The sequence below is a fragment of the Mycteria americana genome, chromosome 2 (genome assembly GCF_035582795.1).
Source record: "Mycteria americana isolate JAX WOST 10 ecotype Jacksonville Zoo and Gardens chromosome 2, USCA_MyAme_1.0, whole genome shotgun sequence".
Lineage (NCBI taxonomy): Eukaryota > Metazoa > Chordata > Aves > Ciconiiformes > Ciconiidae > Mycteria > Mycteria americana.
In genome coordinates, this window is record NC_134366.1 from 132,543,544 (window position 1) to 132,561,992 (window position 18,449).

The 18,449-nt window shown below is 43.8% G+C and overlaps 1 protein-coding gene across 1 annotated transcript in view; it reads left to right on the plus strand.

Moving 5' to 3' along the window:
- Window positions 1-2,010: 2,010 nt before the first annotated feature.
- The window catches only part of TGS1 (trimethylguanosine synthase 1), a 31,571-nt gene continuing 15,132 nt past the window's right edge, over window positions 2,011-18,449 (plus strand). The window contains exons 1-11 of the mRNA XM_075494678.1: window positions 2,011-2,151; window positions 3,245-3,309; window positions 5,166-5,338; window positions 7,311-8,172; window positions 9,760-9,877; window positions 10,850-10,936; window positions 11,947-12,118; window positions 13,584-13,935; window positions 14,846-15,019; window positions 15,970-16,113; window positions 17,447-17,663. Coding sequence (XP_075350793.1) covers window positions 2,054-2,151; window positions 3,245-3,309; window positions 5,166-5,338; window positions 7,311-8,172; window positions 9,760-9,877; window positions 10,850-10,936; window positions 11,947-12,118; window positions 13,584-13,935; window positions 14,846-15,019; window positions 15,970-16,113; window positions 17,447-17,663 — 2,462 coding nt within the window. The 5' untranslated portion in view covers window positions 2,011-2,053. The remainder of the gene's footprint in view (window positions 2,152-3,244; window positions 3,310-5,165; window positions 5,339-7,310; window positions 8,173-9,759; window positions 9,878-10,849; window positions 10,937-11,946; window positions 12,119-13,583; window positions 13,936-14,845; window positions 15,020-15,969; window positions 16,114-17,446; window positions 17,664-18,449) is intronic.

Below are 18,449 nucleotides of genomic sequence, written 5' to 3' on the forward strand. Positions count from 1 at the left end.
AATATTGGGCTTGGATATTATAAAAGAACAGCCATCTTGTTCTTATACAAAAGTAATCTCTGCATTCCACTTGAAATGTAGTATTGCTTTCTTAAGACAAGGAGTACAATAATTCTCAAAATATTTTGCAATTCACAGTTCCAACTTTTAAACACTCACCACATGGCTGTTGCTAAACAATTAGTGTTGAAAGATTTTTATTTTACTGCTTTTTCAGTTTTGAAATATGAAGGTGATGTAGCATCCTAATTGCAGATGCAGTTACACCCATACAAGTGTTAGAACCTTTCCCTGTATTTCTAAAGTATTTAATTACTATTGTGATAGATGTATCACAAGTCCTGACTAATGATGGCATTTAATAATTTTGGTTATATCAGATGTAAGATGGTGCGTGATTCAGGATACAATTAGGTTTAAGATTTTTGTTTGTACGTGGACAGAATTTGTTGTTGGGCAGTAGTTATGCTACTGTCACCTGAAGGGTCAGTCCTCTGCCCCCAAACTCCCCTTTGCGTATTTCCTACATGAAATATCTTACAAATCCTGAGGACATCTTGCATCCTCATGAGGCTGTGTAGCCTTGTTACCCAAAATGTACTGATGCAAATGGAATGAGACAGCACAGCAGACAAACCGCAGAGCGCATCATGCGTTGAATGTGGCTAATGTAAAGCCCAGTATCCCAGCTTGTCAAAAGCAAACACCTTGCAGAGGTCCTAAAAGCAGGGCAGGCATGTATGGTACACTTCTTTCTAATACCCTCCCAGTGTGCAGTAGGCAGGCTAGCAGGTAAGAAGACATCACAAAGTCCATAATTATTATCTGAGAAATCCTCTCCCAGTGATGTCTAGGAAGGCTTTGTAATGGTCTTCAGAGAGACCTGGATTTCATGCATTTTACAGATACACTCTGAATAATCTAAGTAGAGCTGAATAGTCCATCGCTTGGTGTTTTATGTAGAAAATCTCTCAAACCTTGTGCATCATCATATAAAGTCTCTGCAATGGAGGCAAGGATAAAATCTGATTCTACAGGGCAGCATCCCATGCTCTGCTCAACATTGCACTTTCCCTTCTCTCCTACCAAGCTCCTTGTCTAAACACCTTCCAACTCTCACAACAGGTCAGCAGGTCTCCCAAATAAAACCATCTTCTTCACTCCACAATGATGTTTTCCCACGTTATATCTGGTCCGGTGCCTGAAGCAGGACTCCACAGGAAAGAAGTCCGTGGGCAAAACACAGTTACCTGCATCACACATGGCTGCTTCCCAATGCTTTCCTCCCTCCCCACCCAACCCCTGCCTCCAGCTCCTCGCTCCGACCTCGCCGCCTCGCCCTGCCTTCTGCCAGGCCCCTTTGCTCACCAGGCTTTGGTTTCATTTCGACTCCCTCTGCCCGCCCTGTCCTCCTCATTCTCTCCTCGTTTTAAGCTCTCCTGTTATTTCTGCGCCCACCACTACTCCAAGACACTTTGTTCAGGCATTCCACTCCTGTTTCCCACTCCCAGTTTTGCCAGATTTTTGCTGCATTATCTTTCGTTGCAGATTTTTGTTGCCACGTCCTTTCCTCCCTTCCTTTCCCCCCACTCTGAACACCAAGATGCAAATATTTCTCGTAGGGAGCCACCGACAGCAGCAGAAGTCATATAACTATGGCTGCCCTTACACAGGCACCCACGCCTGCAGCTCTCAAAAGCCTGGGACGCCGACAGCCAAAGCAGGGTGCTAAAAGTTGAAGCCCCAATTCGGGTGCAGCGGCTGCTCCTTCAGCGGAGACCCCGCCACCGCCACCGCCGCCGCGGGCAGCCCCCCCCCGGCGAATCGGCTCGGCTCGGCTCGGCTCGGCTCGGCTCGGCTCGGCGCGGCTCGGCTCGGCTCGGCTCGGCTCGGCTCGGCTCGGCGCGGCTCGGCTCGGCTCGGCTCGGCTCGGGCCGCCCCCTCGGCGGCAGCCGGGCGGGCTCGGGCGGGCTCGGGGCGGGCTCGGCGCTCACGGCAGTTCCGGCGGAAGGCAGCGGCGGGTCCGTGCTGCGGCGTGGGTCTTCCCGCAGCGATGGTGCAGGACCCGCGGGGGCGGCTGGTGGCGGAGCTGCTGCTGCGGGCGGGGGCGGCGCGCAGCATCCTCTGCCTCTGCTCCCGCGCCTTCGTCGAGTGAGTAGCGGCCTCGCCGCCGGCGCCGGGCGGGCGGGCCCCGCGTGTCCGCGTCCCCCGTGGCCAGGGGAAGTTTCCGCTGGGAGGGGGACGGGATGCGGGAAAGGGCCGTGCTGCTGCGGCCGCAGGTAGGGAGAGGTGCACAGAGGGGTCCCCGTAGGTTGTGTTTACTAAACGATACCAGTTATAGAAGGGGGAAAAGCGGGAGGAGCCCACCCAGACACCGGTTCCCGCGGAGGCCCTTGCCGGAGCGGCGCAGGGGCGGCCCGGCGGGCAGCAGCGGGTCCCGCCGGTCGGAGCCCGCTCCCTCCCGGGGGGGCGCGGGCCGCGCTGCCTTGTCCCCGGCTGGGGCGGCGGCTGTGCGGGGCTCAGCCCGCAGCGCTCCCTCCCTTCCGCGGCCGGGGCTCCGGCGAGCCCCCCCGTCCCCTTCTCCCTTCCCCAAACGGGCGGGGAGGGACCTGGAGCCTCCCCGAGCCAGGGAGGAGGAAGAAGAGAGGTTTCTCAACGAGGGGGGGAAGAGAGGTGCCGCTCGGGGGCTGCCTCTCGCCGGTGCGGGAGCTGGGAGAAGAAGTGGCTGTTACCGGAGCCTTTGGTGTTAAACACACCCTGTGTTTAGCTGGGACACTTGCAGAGATGAGGTGCCTTCGGCGTTGGGTGGTGGCTGAAATATTTGCGGGTTTGGAGCGAAGACACTAAATTCCACCCACTTAAGCAGAACGTTTTGTGGGCCAAAAACTTAATTCCCGGGTATTCTGTGTAGCAGCAACATTTTCTGAACATCTCTCGTGTAGGCTTTTCATGTCAGGCTTTGAAGTGCTGCCTTCTTCATATTTTCCTTTGCTTCGTGTGTTTAGAATCACAGAGCAGCCCAGGTGGGAAGGGACCTCGAAAGATCATCTGGGCCAGCATTTTGTGGGAAGGGGAGCCTAGATGAGGTTATCTAGCACCCTGTCCAGTCGCATCTTGAAACCTCCAGCCATGGGGACTTTACCACGTTCTTGGGGAGGTTGTTCCACTGAATGATTGTTTTTACTGTAAAAAAATTTGGTTTAATGATGACCTTCTGCGTCAATGTTTCTCTTCATTTTTACAGAGATCGAAAATTATATAAACTGGGATTAAAAGGATTTTATGTCAAAGATGACAATGACAGTACAGGTAAGGTAATAAAATGTACTGTGCAATATGAGGTGCAGTAAATAGTTATGTGTGGTTATTTGAGGTACAGTAGGACTGTATAACTGCTAACCCATAGTTTTCTTCTTATTTCTGGCCTGTTTTTCAGTACTTTTGATATGGGGATGGATGTGAATAATAACTTAGCACTTGCATAACTTTCCAGTTACTATAATCTTGATGGGGAAGTTTGTGTCGCACCAGGTGCGATGCTTACTCCTGTTTGCACAGACATACCAGCTCACATAATCTCCACAGGTGCACAGAGCAGATTAGCTCACAAGTGCCTGAGCTACTCTCAAATCCTAATTTCAAATTCCCTAGCTCAAAATTAATTATATAATGGAGGGTCTGCAAATCCCAGATGTTTGACTGAGAGTAATACTGTCCTGCTGCCTCTACCCCAGCCTAGGACATTAGCTGTTGCTGATTAATCTGCTGGGCCAGAAGTAGAGAAGAAGCAATAGCCCTGATGGGGGAAATTATGATTTGCATGTACATGAGGAATCATACGAGGAGGACCGGAGGAGTAAGTCTCTCCCTACATGCTTGTATTTTAGGAATAATCATCGTGCGTGCTCTGGCAAATTCAACACCAGTCCCTTGCTCCATCCTCCTGAATTCCCCACACGTGCCTATCTGAACATAATTCCTTTGGCATCTGATTTTTGCATTGCTGTCTTGCTAGCTCCAGCATCATATAATAGATTGATTTGAAAGGAAGGAGTCTGAACAGAAAGGAATGTCCATAGAAGCCGAGAATGAATAGCACAGGTTAGATGGAGGCAGTGTGAATGGAGTGAAGGAGAATGTAAACCACATTTTTGTGCATATGTGACTGAGTTGTGGTGAGAGTAATCAGTTAAAAACAGAAGAGTCTTGTGCTGTGTGATAATTTGGCAGTAAATATATCCTGACCAAAAAAAAAAAATCTTAAATTTTTCGGTTTTATCAACTGTGTCGAGAGCTTTTGTATTTCATAAGTTTCATCAATATACAGTTCCTACTTTGTCAGTGGTATTTGTCATTTTATATACATATGATGTTGCTTAAAAATTTGATAGGTGTGCAAGCAGTGTTTTGATAGTCGATCAGTTATTTCTGAGATAATTATGTTCTGTAGTTCACACATTCCATTTTTGTAAAATCATATTATCTTTGTTAGTGTGTTTTTGAAAGATTTGTGACAAAACCAGCAGCTTCTTGTATTTCAAGCTTGCCCTGATATGTGCCAAAAGAACTCCTGTAAAGAATTTTCTTTTCCTAATGCTAATTTTTCTGTTGTCTGCGGGGCGTTATTGTAGTTTGCTCTGCAACTTATTGAGGTGAATGTTTGTGGTGGGTTGACCCCAAGCACCCACACTCTCTACCCCAGTGTCTATTGCTGAGCATCGCATGATAGGGTATTGACTGTCCCTCCAGCCAGTTTGGGTCAGCAGTCCCAGCTGTGTCCCCTCCCGATCTCTTGCCCACCCCAGCCTACTCGCTGGCGGGGGCAGAGTGGGGAAAAGAGAAAGTTATGATGCTGTGCAAACACTGCTCAGCCATAGCCAAAACACCCATACGTTATCCACGCTGTTTTAGCCACAGATCCAAAACACAGCGCCATACGGGCTGATATGAGGAAGGTTTACTCCATCCCAGCCAGACCCAGTGCAGTGTTTCAGCTGTCGAAGTTAGATTTTGGCTCCTACTGATAGTTATGTAGAAAATAAGATGTGGAAAATTTTAAATGGGAAAGGAAGCTTAAGAGGCGGTTCTGCTACCTTTTGTAGGCCATGCTGTTGCATTGAGGTATCAGAACCAGATTATAGTCACTTAATATAATTTGTTAACAGGAGAGGAACAAGCATCCGAGGAGGAGAACTGTTGTCCCAACGTGACATTAAAGGTGGATACTAATCATGCTCTTGACCTGGAAGAAGTTGAACTAGACTCGGAGGCCGAGCTTATGAAGAGCATGGGATTGCCTCTTCAGTTTGGTGGGCAGTCAGCCCACAGGGACTTTGTGGTAAATCTTTATTTGCTTTATTTGTTCTCTTTACTTTGTGTTTCCAGACGTAGGGGCATGTCTGCTCCTTAGTTATCTTTGAGACTGCGGTTCGTGGAAATGTATCTGAGCAGTTTGTAAAATCCACCTGCCAGTTTGACTAAACAGCGTCAGACTCTGCTTTATGCTTCCATGTCTCTATTCCTCTTGCTACTAGAGAGAGCTAGTTTAAAACAACTGTGGTAACGTTGATGCTCTGCATCAGGACAACTGGTACACTCCAATCTGAGCACGTGTGTTCACACTGTCTGCTTTAACCATTTAGCTTTAGATACTGATATAGAAAGCTAGTTTCTAAGATCCCCCTTGCAACTGATAAAGCCAGGCTGTTCCAAAGGGCAGGAGCGAGGCTTGGGTGCTCTGCTTCCCATAGGGAGCATTTGGGCTTTAGAGGAAGACTAAAGTTGTTCATAGATGAGAAAAAGACAGTGGGATATCCACATTATCTGCTTTATGGAATACAGACCTGCCTGGCAGTGAGAGAGTACTTTTGTGCAGAGCACTCCATGGTTCTGACCTGATTAACTTGTAAATAAATAGGAGAAACTTGTATGTTATTTTAATTGATGGCATGTAAATAGACCTTACAGGCACCCAACTTGAAGCCCAAAGTATACATGCAGTTTTTGTTGCTATGTCGTAATACTGCAAATAAGTTGAATGAGAACATAATATATGTTTTCACTAGGTTACTACTAAACATTGTGCTTTGTACACTGTGTGTATTAACATGACATTATGAGGGATGTGGATGAAAGGTTAACGCCAGTTCTCCGAACCTAACTTCTTTATAGTCCACCTTATGGATTTGTCAGTGCAACAAAACTAGGGATTGCAGCTGATGGGACATTTGGAGTAATATCTGTACGTTTGCAGTCTTTTGGCCATGTGAATTGTAGTCCCTCATCACCGCTGCCTTTTTACCTCCCAAACTTAATTTGGCAGTTTATTAAAAAAATTGGCAGATTTATCTGATAGAAAAACTGGCTTTTCTTGGATATTTTTAACTTGTTTATGTCTGAAAGCACAGGAAGTCCCACCAAAACAAGTGGAGTTGTATTTGATGAAACCAACAAGTTACCTTAGTGTTTCCTTTCAGTAACAGGTTTCTGTTCTCTGTTCCACTAGACAACTGTAGTAGTCTGAATTTGTTGTAACAAGTGAAATAGTTGTATTGCAGAAATGAAAGGGCCACCTGTTTGGAGAGGAGGCTGTCCTTGTGTTTCTGTTAGCCAACTTGGAGATCGGTATGGGATGGGAAGAATATTACATCCCTCTTTTGGGTCAGTGCCTTCAGACATACAGAGATTTAGCTGCAGGATTTACAGAGCTTACGAGTATAAAGCGATGCTTTTTTGTTTAAAGCACCCAAAGACAGCAAGGATTTAACGTTTTGTTAGGCTGAGATTATAGGTTCACTACCCTGATAAAGACACCTGAACAGTGTTTGCTGGCCAGGCAGATACCAGGCGAGAGTAAGGGTCAGCCTCCATGGCCCCCTGAAACAGGTCCTTGATGTTACTGAGGTACCGTTTTACTGTTGAGCTCAACCCAGCGACCCCTCAATTGCTGACCAACCTCCCTTTAGGATTTTATAGTGTTTCATGTTGACGTCTTTCCTTCTGAATCTTTGAGCTACTAATGACTTCCCTCTCAGCAGCCCCCTTCTTGTCTGTAATTCTGCCTTTTTGTGTATGTCTTTCTATAGACTTTCTCACGGCTCTTTCTTACAACTTCCTCAGAAATGTCAGCCAAGGTTATGCAGCGGGGCCCTGTCAGACCCATGAACTCTACAACCTTTTGTGGGGAGAAAGCTAACAGCAGGGTTGCAGTGAGAGGGAGGGTTACAATGGAAACAGAAGTGTGCTTGGAGAGAGGACAAGATGGCATATACGTTGTGGACTTCTAAGTATGTTTTTCCATTATATTTTAGGCAACAGAAAATTATAGAAAGAGAAGTAACATGAAGATTATGAAAAAGAAAAAGAAGAAGAAAAAAGAGTTACAGCAAAAACGTGAGGATAAAATGGGGCAGGAATGCCAGGATCGAGCTTGTGGTGGTCATATCCAGTCTGTTTCCGGTGAGCTGGCCCTAGCTACAGAGCAACGTGAGAAGAGCAGCAAACCTCAGGTTGTAAGCGAAGGGAACTGTGAAAGTTCAGAAAGTCTTGCAAATGAGGCTTTACCCAACGAACTTAAAGAAAAATGGGAGAAGTACTGGAGTGAGTATGGAGAGGGCCTTCTTTGGCAAAGTTGGCTGGAGAAGCATCAAGAGGTCTCATCGTCTGAGGCCACCACAGCCTCTGAGCCTTGGAATAGTCCGGACACCAGGGAAGAGTGGGAGCAGCATTATAGCGAACTGTACTGGTATTACTGGGAACAGTTTCAGTACTGGACAAGTCAAGGATGGACTACTGAGAGCTCACACGGTGACAAAGTGGAAGCTAATGGCGTTACCCGGGAGGCAGGTCTTCCAGGAAAAACAGACTTGGTTAGCCCAGGGGCTGAACACAGTGAAGTGCTGAGCTTGGAGCTGTCTCCCTCTAACACTAGAAGTGAGCAAACACTCCCTTCAAGCGCTGAGCCCCACAGTGAAATAATCTCTGGGATTTGTAATTTAAATCTGAATTTGGAGGAAGTGGAGCAGAGCAGTACAGCTCTAACAGCAGCCCACCAAGGTCCTCAAGTTCATAGTCCGCATAGTTCATCTGACAGTGAAAGCCAGAAGGAGCCCTGTGATGGAGGAACCAGGAAAAGGAGTGCATCTTGTGAAAGTAAAAGTATTAACCAGTCAGGTAATAGAAAATCAGCTAAAACTGATTCTACCAGAATTTCTCTAGGTGGTTATATATAAGAAACAAGGGCATGTCTGTATTATGCCATTTTAAAAAAGTCAATTAAGTGTTTCGTGGAATGATTGCATACTTGATTCCTTTTTCTTTCCTCTGCTTCTCTGGACAATCTCTCTCCTCTCTAACCTGTACATTGAATGCGTTCTTCACCCAGAAGTGATTTTAGCAGAACATGTACTTCATAAATCTTCAAAGGTACTACAGAAAGTGGTGAGAGAGCACTGTTAGTGTGTATTTATTTATCTTAGTATTGGTATTGCAGCTGTGTCATTCAGGTGATGTGTCTTTTCTCACTGATAGTCTAAAATGAATGAAAACTCAGGTTGGTGTTCTCATGAATCTGACAAATTTTAAGAACAGCTTTTTGAGAAAAAATAGTTTTGCAGTTCTGGCATTGGGGGCGTTTTTTGCCTTCTGTCTAAAAATGCCATACTTGAAAATAAACTCTTGTTTTGTTGTACTGTGTTACTGTGGACTAGGTGTCTTCCAGAGGTCCTTTCCAGTGTTGTTGTCAATTAGGCAGTGAGCTGCAGTCATCTTTGCAACCCTGAATTCATACATTCACAGCTAGTGCTAACAAGTGAAAGTGCCAGGTAATGTAGTAGTATGGTGAAAGCCAGTGGCTGTGCCTTACACTACTGGAAGAGCTTCGTGAGGGAGGTACAAGACTGGGCTGGAGATGATTTTGCCAGCCAGTTCAGCGGGCGCAGGGAGAGCCATCTCGTTTGCCTGCCAGTTCTTCCTGCCAGTGTTTGCTGTAAGCAGCAGTGTAACGTCTTTCCTGACTGTCGAATGGTTTCTCCTGCTGAAGAGGAGGGATGAAGCACATGAGTTAAGTGTCAGCAGCTCGGGACTTCAGTTTGGTGGGAAACCTCTGAGTCCGCTGCTAGTGACCTTCTAAGGAAGGAAGAAGTGCAGGTGTGGTCCCATCTTGATCCTACAGTACAGTTGGAATGAGAGAGGTGAAAGGAAAATCTCCTTTCCAACAAGAAATGAGAGGGGTGTTGGAATCCTCTCTCATTAAATGTATATCAGTATCTTTACATAGCTAATGAAATGGAAACAAAATTCACACACAAGGAAGAAACTGTTTTGAATTTGTACCTTGTAGGCATTTTATTTTTCTTGGAGAGCTGAGATAATTTGAAGTTGGTCCTGCTTAAGATTATTAACTCTACAGTGTAACTAATAACTGGAAGCTTGTATTGGTATGTTGTCCCTCGAAGACAGACAGGTAAAGATATGTGTGTTCGGCACTTGTGCCTTATTTGTCAGATCCAGGTAGGTACAACAACCTAACTGTAGCTGCAGACGTACTTTGGGGACAGGAAGATAAGGAATTAATTTATGCAGTACGCCTGCACCTAAGTATGTATGTATGTAATTTATAATTTATGCAGTACGCCTGCACCTAAGTATGTATGTATGTAAGCCTGCACCTAAGTGTAGGTGCAGGCATACTTTGGGGACAGGAAGATAAGGAATTAGTTTATGCAGAAGGAAAATATGATCTCATCTGTCTTTTTTTAGGTTCACAGGGGTCATGTAGCTTGAATTCAAATGACAAAGAACAGTTGCTGCTTCGTGACCAAGATGAAGATGAGGATGAAGAGCCTCCTGAATACAGACATGCCAAAGTCAAGAGAAGGCAAGTCATGAAATTTAGATGAGCTTTTTTCTCCAGAAGCCCAGGTCCAAAAGATTTATAGTAACTATTTGTTTGGTTGAGATTGTGGTTTTGTACTGAAGTTTTAACTCGCATAGTCTTCCATCACTGCTTATCACTTTACCTGTCAACAGGCAGTGGATGTTTCTTCCATTGCTTTATGAAAACAATGTTTGGCCTCGATGACTGTGCAAGGTGATGGTACTATTCTTGTACCACTGAAGTATACAAGATTGTTAAATTGGATAGGACACCTTGCTTATCTAGGTCTAATTAGTGTAGACGATACAAGAATGATAGTAACTTATTTGTTTTGTTTAACTGAATTGTATGCTGCCAGTAAAGTGCTCAGTGCTATGGCAATCATAAAATAGCTAATCTCTGCCTTGTCACAGTCTTTTTCTTTCTTCTCTAAAAATTTATAGCCTCAAAGATGATGAGATGGCTCTTCCTCTCTAATAAATTTACAAACTCAAAGGTGAAGGAATGGATGGAATTATTATCTACTAATCATGTAGCTTTGGTTTTGTTCTAATATTTTGCTGTTGCCATAGCAATAATAATAGATAATAATATAGATAACATAATCGATGATGAAGGTAATTTGCAAATAGGGTGAACAAACACTATCTTCATCAGTTCCATGTAGGGCTTGATATTACTATTTTAAGAGGTCATTTGGAATAGTTGGAATATTAGTTAGAATACTCAAATATAGTATTCCTGAAAAGAAGGACATACGTCCCTAGAATTGGTTAAAAAAAAAAAAAAAGTATGTGCTCATGCATATGAATAGGCTGGTGTTACCTGCCTTGCTTGGTTTCAGCAGTGTGTGGAAGAACTTACTGAAGCCCACATTTAAATGTTTTCAGTACGTGAGTTTCTTAGTGGTATATCTGTAAAATAAGAGTCGTATTTACAGTAAGTAACTTTGTCATCTGCGTTTTTTCCTAGCCATGAACTGGATGTGGATGAGAACCCAGTGGAAGATCCTGAGGAAACCTGCTCTGTTTTGGGTTTCAAGTGTGGCACAGGACAAAAGTAATTGCTTATGAGGAACTCAGGGTTTCTTCATAGCAAGTTAGCTCTCTTGTTATTATTCAAATAGACCATTCATCTCCATTCCCATTTTGTTAAACTTTTGAAGATGATTCCCAAAGTTAGTCTCTGCTCTTAATAAAACTCATCCTTTGGCTAGAGAGAGAGATGCAAAGTTACAGAGACTAATTAAAGAACAAGAAAAGTGCTTTGAAATAGAAGGGTAACTCGTCAGGTACTTGCGGTTGTGTAAATGTTAAATGGCTTGTCAGCTACTGAAATTAGAGCTTAAAGGCTCTGACAATGAACGGTCCTCTCAGTTTGGAGTCCTCTGAGCTTAGATCATAATTTATAGCTGTTTCATATTAGAATGAGGTTGCTTTAAGCTAGTAAAATGTTGCTATACTAATAACGTGTTGCCAGGGTGTTGACCACTGACATTTCATTTTTGGTGGTATGACCTAAAGATATGGTGGTCAGTGCTGTAGAAGTAACATCACAGCGCACAGGTGGACTGTAGCTTAGGTCTAGTGCTTCTGCAAGATGCAAGTTGTTTAGTACATGTGTATGTATAAAAGTTTCAGAGAGGACTGTGTTTTGAAGTTGACAATCTCTATTCTACGCTATAAGAATTATTTAAGTAACTTAAGTAGCTGTTCTGGAGGTTCTTTACAGCCACCACAAAGATGTGTCATTCTACTAATCAAGGTATTTTTTCATTTCCTATTCTTCAGGCTGGTCTGGGAAATTGTTTCCACCTAAAGTTATGTACCTATTACAAAAAATAATTTTAAAAAAATCTAATTCAGGTAAACGTTTTCAAGTAAAAATATTTAGAAGTTTTCATGAAGGTACATTGTTTTGCAGCTACATCCAGTGACATATATTTTAAGAGTGGAGCAAATGTCTCATAAAGAAATAATTTAGTCTACATCATTTTCTGTATACATCAGCATTCATGTTAAAGCTTCCAGATTGGAAATTAACCAACTAAGTCTTTTTTTAAATTTCAGGTATGGTGGAATTCCAGATTTTACCCACCGAAGTGTGCAGTACTTGGAGAAAAAAGCGAAACTCAAGTCCAAATTCTTGGATATGCGTAAACCAAGGAAGAGCAAAAACACACACATCTTCTTTACAGAGGAATCTGAAACGTCTTGCAAAAAAAATAAAACTTTGAAGAAGGTAGGTTTAATTTTTAGTGTTGCTGTAATTCATAGATTTATCTGCTCCCTTAGCTGTTGCTAAATTATGAAAAGGAAAAAAAAAATTGCCCAGATAGGTGGCATGTTAAAAGTGCCAGTCCACCCCTCTTTATTCTCACACCACACCACCCCACCCCACCCCCCGGCGTAGGTGAAGAGTAGTCAGGTTAGGGTGGATACGGAAAGGCATTGGTGGACTCTTGGCAATCTGTCAAGAGGAATGTGAGCTTAATGGTGAAATTAAGTGAAAATCATTCCTAACATCTGGGTGCATCGTTTCTTTAGACGTGTGTGTAGGTTTCTGTAGTGACTAAAAGTATCTCTGATTTTAAAATGCATGTGAGGGCATTTGTTAGTGCTGGCATTTCAGCCATAAGAGAAAAATGTTTGTATAGGTTAGTGTATTTCATGTAACTCCATGTTCTTAGTAATTTGTATCAACATTTTTGCTTACACCTCTACCTGCATTTATTTTCACCTATAACTTTATGCTTATTTTTTTTTAACTCAGAAATTAGTAATGAGTAGAAAAACTTGTTCAGTGCAGTTTTTTTTTAATTGAGTCTCTTTAAAATCTGTTACCTCAGATTTTCAGTGTTACTTTCCCTTCTCCTGGGATGCTTGGCATTCCCTAACACCCAGTTGCAAAACACTGTTTTCTGGTGGCGACAGCACATACTGTATTGAACTCCAGTCCCATTGCTGTAATTTTTGATCAAAGGCTTGACCATTGCCATCTTGTACCTGAGGCCAGTATAGTTTGAGGGCAACTTTAATTATGTGAAGAAAAAAAAAAAGTTATATATTTCCTCAGACTTTCTGGTAAGGAACTGCCCCAGGCGTAGTGCCACTCAGAGCAACTGTAACATAAAAGTGAGCATCTGCATATACCTTGGAAGAGTTTGGACTAGCATCTGCATGTTGGGTAGGGGGTAATGTTGAGGTCTCTGCTGTGCAGCAGGACCCTTTAGCACGTGCACTGCTTGGTACCTCTTGGAGATGAGGCAACTAATGTATGAAGGTAATTTTACCTGTTTATGCTACCCTGAAAGGCAGAGTACAGCTTCTCTGAATGCAGATTGGAGAAAAGGTAGTTAATTAAAAAGTAGTAGTCTTGGGCACCTGTGCTGTGGCAAGTCTGGCTATATTTCAGATGTTACTTGAGAATGATTTACTGTATTTATCAGTCTATTTTGTGGAGTTTCTCTTTTGCAAGTAGCTGGTATCTAGTTCCCAAAGACAACTTGTTTCCAAATGTTGTAAGAAGGGAGCACAGTTAAGGACTTCCTGAATGTTTTCCCTCTGGATATTTTACTTTTTTCGAAGTGCATGTGGTAGAGAGTGCATGCGTGGCAGGTGCTTTTGCACTGTAAGGCTTTTAAGCTGTGCTCTTGGTAGCTGGTTAACAGCACCATCTAATCGTCTGTGATATTTGACAATTGCAGGTGGAAGAGTTCCTGAAGCGGGTTAATAAACCTGGAGAGGAAGCCACATCCCAGACAGCCTCCCCTCAGGGTAAAGCGGAGGCATCGTCCGCGAGCAGCGAGGAGGAGGATCAGGAAAGCGTTACTGCTGCACAGGCTGCGACGCTGAACGCTGAAAACCAAAAGCCGCCGTCTTCCACTGCGACCTTCACAGAACCTGGAGGGCATAGCCTTGCGGAGGGAGCGCAGGACGCGGCAGCGAGCGGCTCCGATGGCCAGGGTGCGGGCAGGCAGGAGCGTGGCTGCGGGCGGCAGCTCGTCTCTCTGGATATTCCCGATTATCTCCGGGCAGAGGCAGAGGACGTCAGCCAAGGTACATCAGTTTCCTACAAACTGGAAATGAATTGGCAGTGGACTTCGTACTGCTTTCCCAAATTGCAGCGTTGTGTGGTATTTATTTATTCTGTTTATTCAGAGAGACTCGTTAGGTCCAAGGGGTAATGAGGCCGACTGAGAGCTGTGCTAGTGGAAGTAGCTTATTCCTGGAGCACCAGAATCCCAGGTCTTGTCTTTAATATTGGCAGTATTTCTTTACAGAGAGACAGTCATTGTTGATCCTAGACATGATCTAACAGGTCTCCATTCACACCCTTTTCCCCTGCAAGGATGAGGGTGATTAACTTCAGGTAGATGCACAGACTGTCAGGTTTGGGGTTCTCACATGCACATTGCTGAGCTTTGGGGAGCATGTGTTGTTAAACTTATTTTCTAGGGGAGGGAAAAAATCTATATTATGAACTTTTCTATTTGACACTGTAAACAAAGGAAAACAGGACTATTCAGGTTTCTACATATAGTTTAATCCTTCCTACAGCAATTCAGTTATGTTAGATTTCTACTGTAAAAGTCTTGTCTAGATTGGTTCTTACTCCTTATTTATATAAGGGCATTAAATTGGTGTCTGATCCACTTGTTTGCTTACTACGTAGATTTTATTGCTATCAGTTGAAGATGATGGCTAGCCTGTTAAGGCTCTTAAATAATGGGTGAAGTGTTAGGATTTTTAGGACTGTGACTGATACCTGTCAGGTAACACTATTCCCTTGAAATATAGGATGCTCTTTTTTAAGAGCACTAATCTACATAACCTGGCAAAACAGTAATAAAGGACATTTAGCAGTGTTGTTAAACTTGAGCATCTTATATCTTAACTCTCACCTACCTACTGATTACATCCCTAGCCTACAAGGACAGTGATTGTTAACTTTTGCAGTGTCTTCCAGCTGTAGATGAAAAAATTACCACAAAGAAGAAGGAGAAAAAAAGGAGAAGAAGGAATAAAAATGCACTGGGAGCTATACCTGCTGAGATTGCTGCTGATCCAGAGCTGGCCAAGTACTGGGCACAACGCTACCGGCTGTTCTCTCGGTTTGATGAGGGAATTAAACTAGACAGAGGTGTGTTTAGTACAAAGTGCGCTGACTTAGTGGTATAAGATGTATCCAAACCTGTGGCCCTTCTCGCAGTTTATTACTGAATTTCTTATAAGAGGAGCATTACTGAGTGTGTGTTTGCACCTCTGGGTAAATTCCATCTCCCAGCAGGCAGGCAAACAGAAGTCTTGGACTTCAGTAGAGCTTCTAGCATGGGACACCCCGTTTGCATTAGTCCTGACATTTGCCAAAGATCATACTGTACCCAAATTACTCATGGTCAGGACTTTTTCAGAAACTCGATGACATTTTTCTATTTCTATATTTTATAAAATAATTTTTTGAAACTCCCAAATATGCTGATGGATCTAGTTTTTTTCTGTTTTGTTCTGACTTTCAGCAGTCACTTTCAAAGTTACTTTTTTCCATGTTTACATGGAAAACACTTCCAAATCATACGTTTATAGGTAAAGGAAGAATTGGGATTACTGCTTTTTGTATCTTGGGTTTGTTGGTTTTGTAAGCCTTTCAATTCTAATGCCCTCCCACATAAACATGTAGATTATTTGGCAGACCAGACATTGCTATAAAGAAAATAACATGTCAGATAAGAGAGAATATATTTCTGGTTTTAGTTGTTACAGAGCGTAATCGTGATGCATAAGGTTTTTTGTAGCTGTCTCAGTGGACTTCTCCTTGATAAGCCAGTATCCTCAGCACCAACTTCAACAAAGCATTTACCGAGATTCAGGCATATCTGTTTGCTTCAGTGAGACTTTGTTTGCTTAGCAAATTGCTGGACTGACCAGAGTTTATCATCTTCAAAGCCTATATTTCCTGGTCGAATGCGTTAAGCCAAAATTGTTGGGATTAACGCTAAACCTTCAGTTGTGTGCTCGAGTTGTTTGTTTGTTTTTAATTTAGGTGACCTTGAAATAAGAGGCGAAAATACACTTCTTCCCTTTCCTTTGCAGAGGGTTGGTTTTCTGTTACTCCTGAGAAAATAGCTGAGCATATTGCCATCCGTGTTAGTCAGTCATTCAACTGCGATATCATAGTGGATGCATTCTGTGGGGTTGGAGGAAATGCTATTCAGTTTGCGTTGACCTCAAAAAGAGGTAAGCAGGTGTTGTATACAGCACATTATTTTGTTTCTTCAATCTTTTTCCCTAAAAATTTGGGTATGCACTTTGCTGATTTTTTTTTTCCAGTGCTTCTGAAGCAACAGAAGCTTTTTCTGCTTCATCAGGCTCACAAGATGAGCTTTCTGTTTTTAAAAAGGACCTATAAAACTGCTTTTCTATTTTAAGTCAGAGTTGGATTTGTGTTGTACTAGTCAAAGTTATTTTTACGTGGCATAGTAACTAGTCTTGTCAGATGCTCTGAAAATTGCTGGTAAAGGTTGAGTTCTGTTTGTGGTGCCAACCTCCAGAAATGCCACAAAGCTGCTGCTTTTCCCAATTGTTACACCAAGTCTACGTACTCAAAAGCAGATAATGTGCGAATAGTACTTTAAGCACTTGAATGGGATCACCTGCAGGTGCAGCAGAACCAAATACAGAAAAGTGATGATAACTTAATACTAGTCTAAGTTCCTGTTGCCAGCTAATGAAATTGCAGTGAAACGTTGAGAGTGCTTTCTGTAAAAACAGTGACTACTTGATATTCCTCTACTCATCAAACTCTAGAAAAATACCAGCTCATCTAACGCTTCTGAGTCGTTTCTGAGCAAGACAAATGGTAGTTTCTCCTGCATTAAATTTGGTAGGCTGTAATTCATTCTATAAATTTTTTCTAAATTTCACTTAGCTTTTTGTATTTCCTGGCTAAATTTTTATTTCTATGATTACGTACTGCCCTTTTATCATCTCTCTTGTGCTGTGTTGGGTGGGGTTTTTTAAGCTTGATTTTCAGGATAATGTGATCAGCCACAGATAAATGTTTATCTTTAACAAAGGAGAAGAGTAAGTTTCTAATTGACACTGTTTAAGCTGTCAGGCTCCTGCCAAGATTGAAGTGAGGAGGACTTCCTCTCTTAGGCGGGCAGCCTTACCTGTCCACTACTTGAGCTGAGATGGAGGATTGTCACGGTAGTAGATGTATGACTGCCAAAAGCTAAAGCTTCTCAGCTTTGCAGCGGCAGCTGAGCCTTCCCAGTCTTGGCTGTGTGGCTTCCCTTGCTGGTTTGTAAATGCAGCGGTTCTGCTCTTGGTGGAACCTCTGCTCCTGCCCCGCAAGAGCAGACCCTTCCCCTCTGAGGAGCTGTAGCTTCATGTCTACCATGACCTACAAAACTGAAGTAGTCACTCACCGCACAACAGTAGATTAATGGATGTGACTTGTATCTGGTGGCTGCAGAAGAACACCTTCCTTCTGAAACGTCCTTTTGGTGGTCGGGTGGCATTCGCTGTTCACGTGAACCTGTGCATTTGCTCTCATTTCTGTTTGCAGTGATCGCTATTGATATTGACCCTGAGAAGCTCAGTCTTGCGCGCAACAACGCTGAGGTGTACGGCGTGGCGGATCAGATAGAATTTGTGTGCGGAGACTTCATGGTGCTGGCTGCCGACCTGCAAGCAGATGTTGTGTTCCTCAGCCCGCCCTGGGGGGGGCCTGACTATGCCACTGCTGAAATCTTCGATATCCAAACCATGATTTGCCCAGATGGATATCCTTTCAAAGTTACACGTTGTTGTGATTTTTCAGTTGTTTACAAGCAGTTTTCTCTTTCTTCTCCTCCCTCTCTTGACATGGTGTTGTGGTTTAACCCCAGCCGGCAACTAAGCCCACCCAGCCACTCGCTCACTCCCCTCCTGTGGGATGGGTGAGAGAATCAGAAGGGTAAAAGTGAGAAAACTCATGGATTGAGATAAAGACAGTTTCATAGGGAAAGCAAAAGCCACACACGCAAGCAAAGCAAAACAAGGAATTCATTCACTCCTTCCCATGGGCAGGCAGGTGTTCAGCCATCTCCAGGAAAGCAGGGCTCCATCACACGTAATGGTTACTTGGGAAGACAAACGCCATCACTCTGAATGTCCCCCCCTTCCTTCTTCTTCCCCCAGCTTTGTGTGCTGAGCATGACACCATATGGTATGGAATAGCCCTTTGGTCAGTTGGGGTCAGCTGTCCCAGCCGTGTCCCCTCCCAGCTTCTTGTGCACCCCCAGCCTACTCGCTGGTGGGGTGGGGTGAGGAGCAGAAAAGGCCTTGACTCTGTGTGAGCACTGCTCAGCAGTGACTAAAACATCCCTGTGTTATCAACCCTGTTTCCAGCACAAATCCAAAACATAGCCATACAAATCCGTACTAGCCACTGTGAAGAAAATTAACTCTACCCCAGCCAAAACCAGCACACATGGGCTTTGCATGTCCAGTTAGCTGACTGGGGGTGATATGACCAGCAGCTGAAGTCCCAGATGTGCCGCGTTTGTTTAGTCGTCCTCCCCCAACCT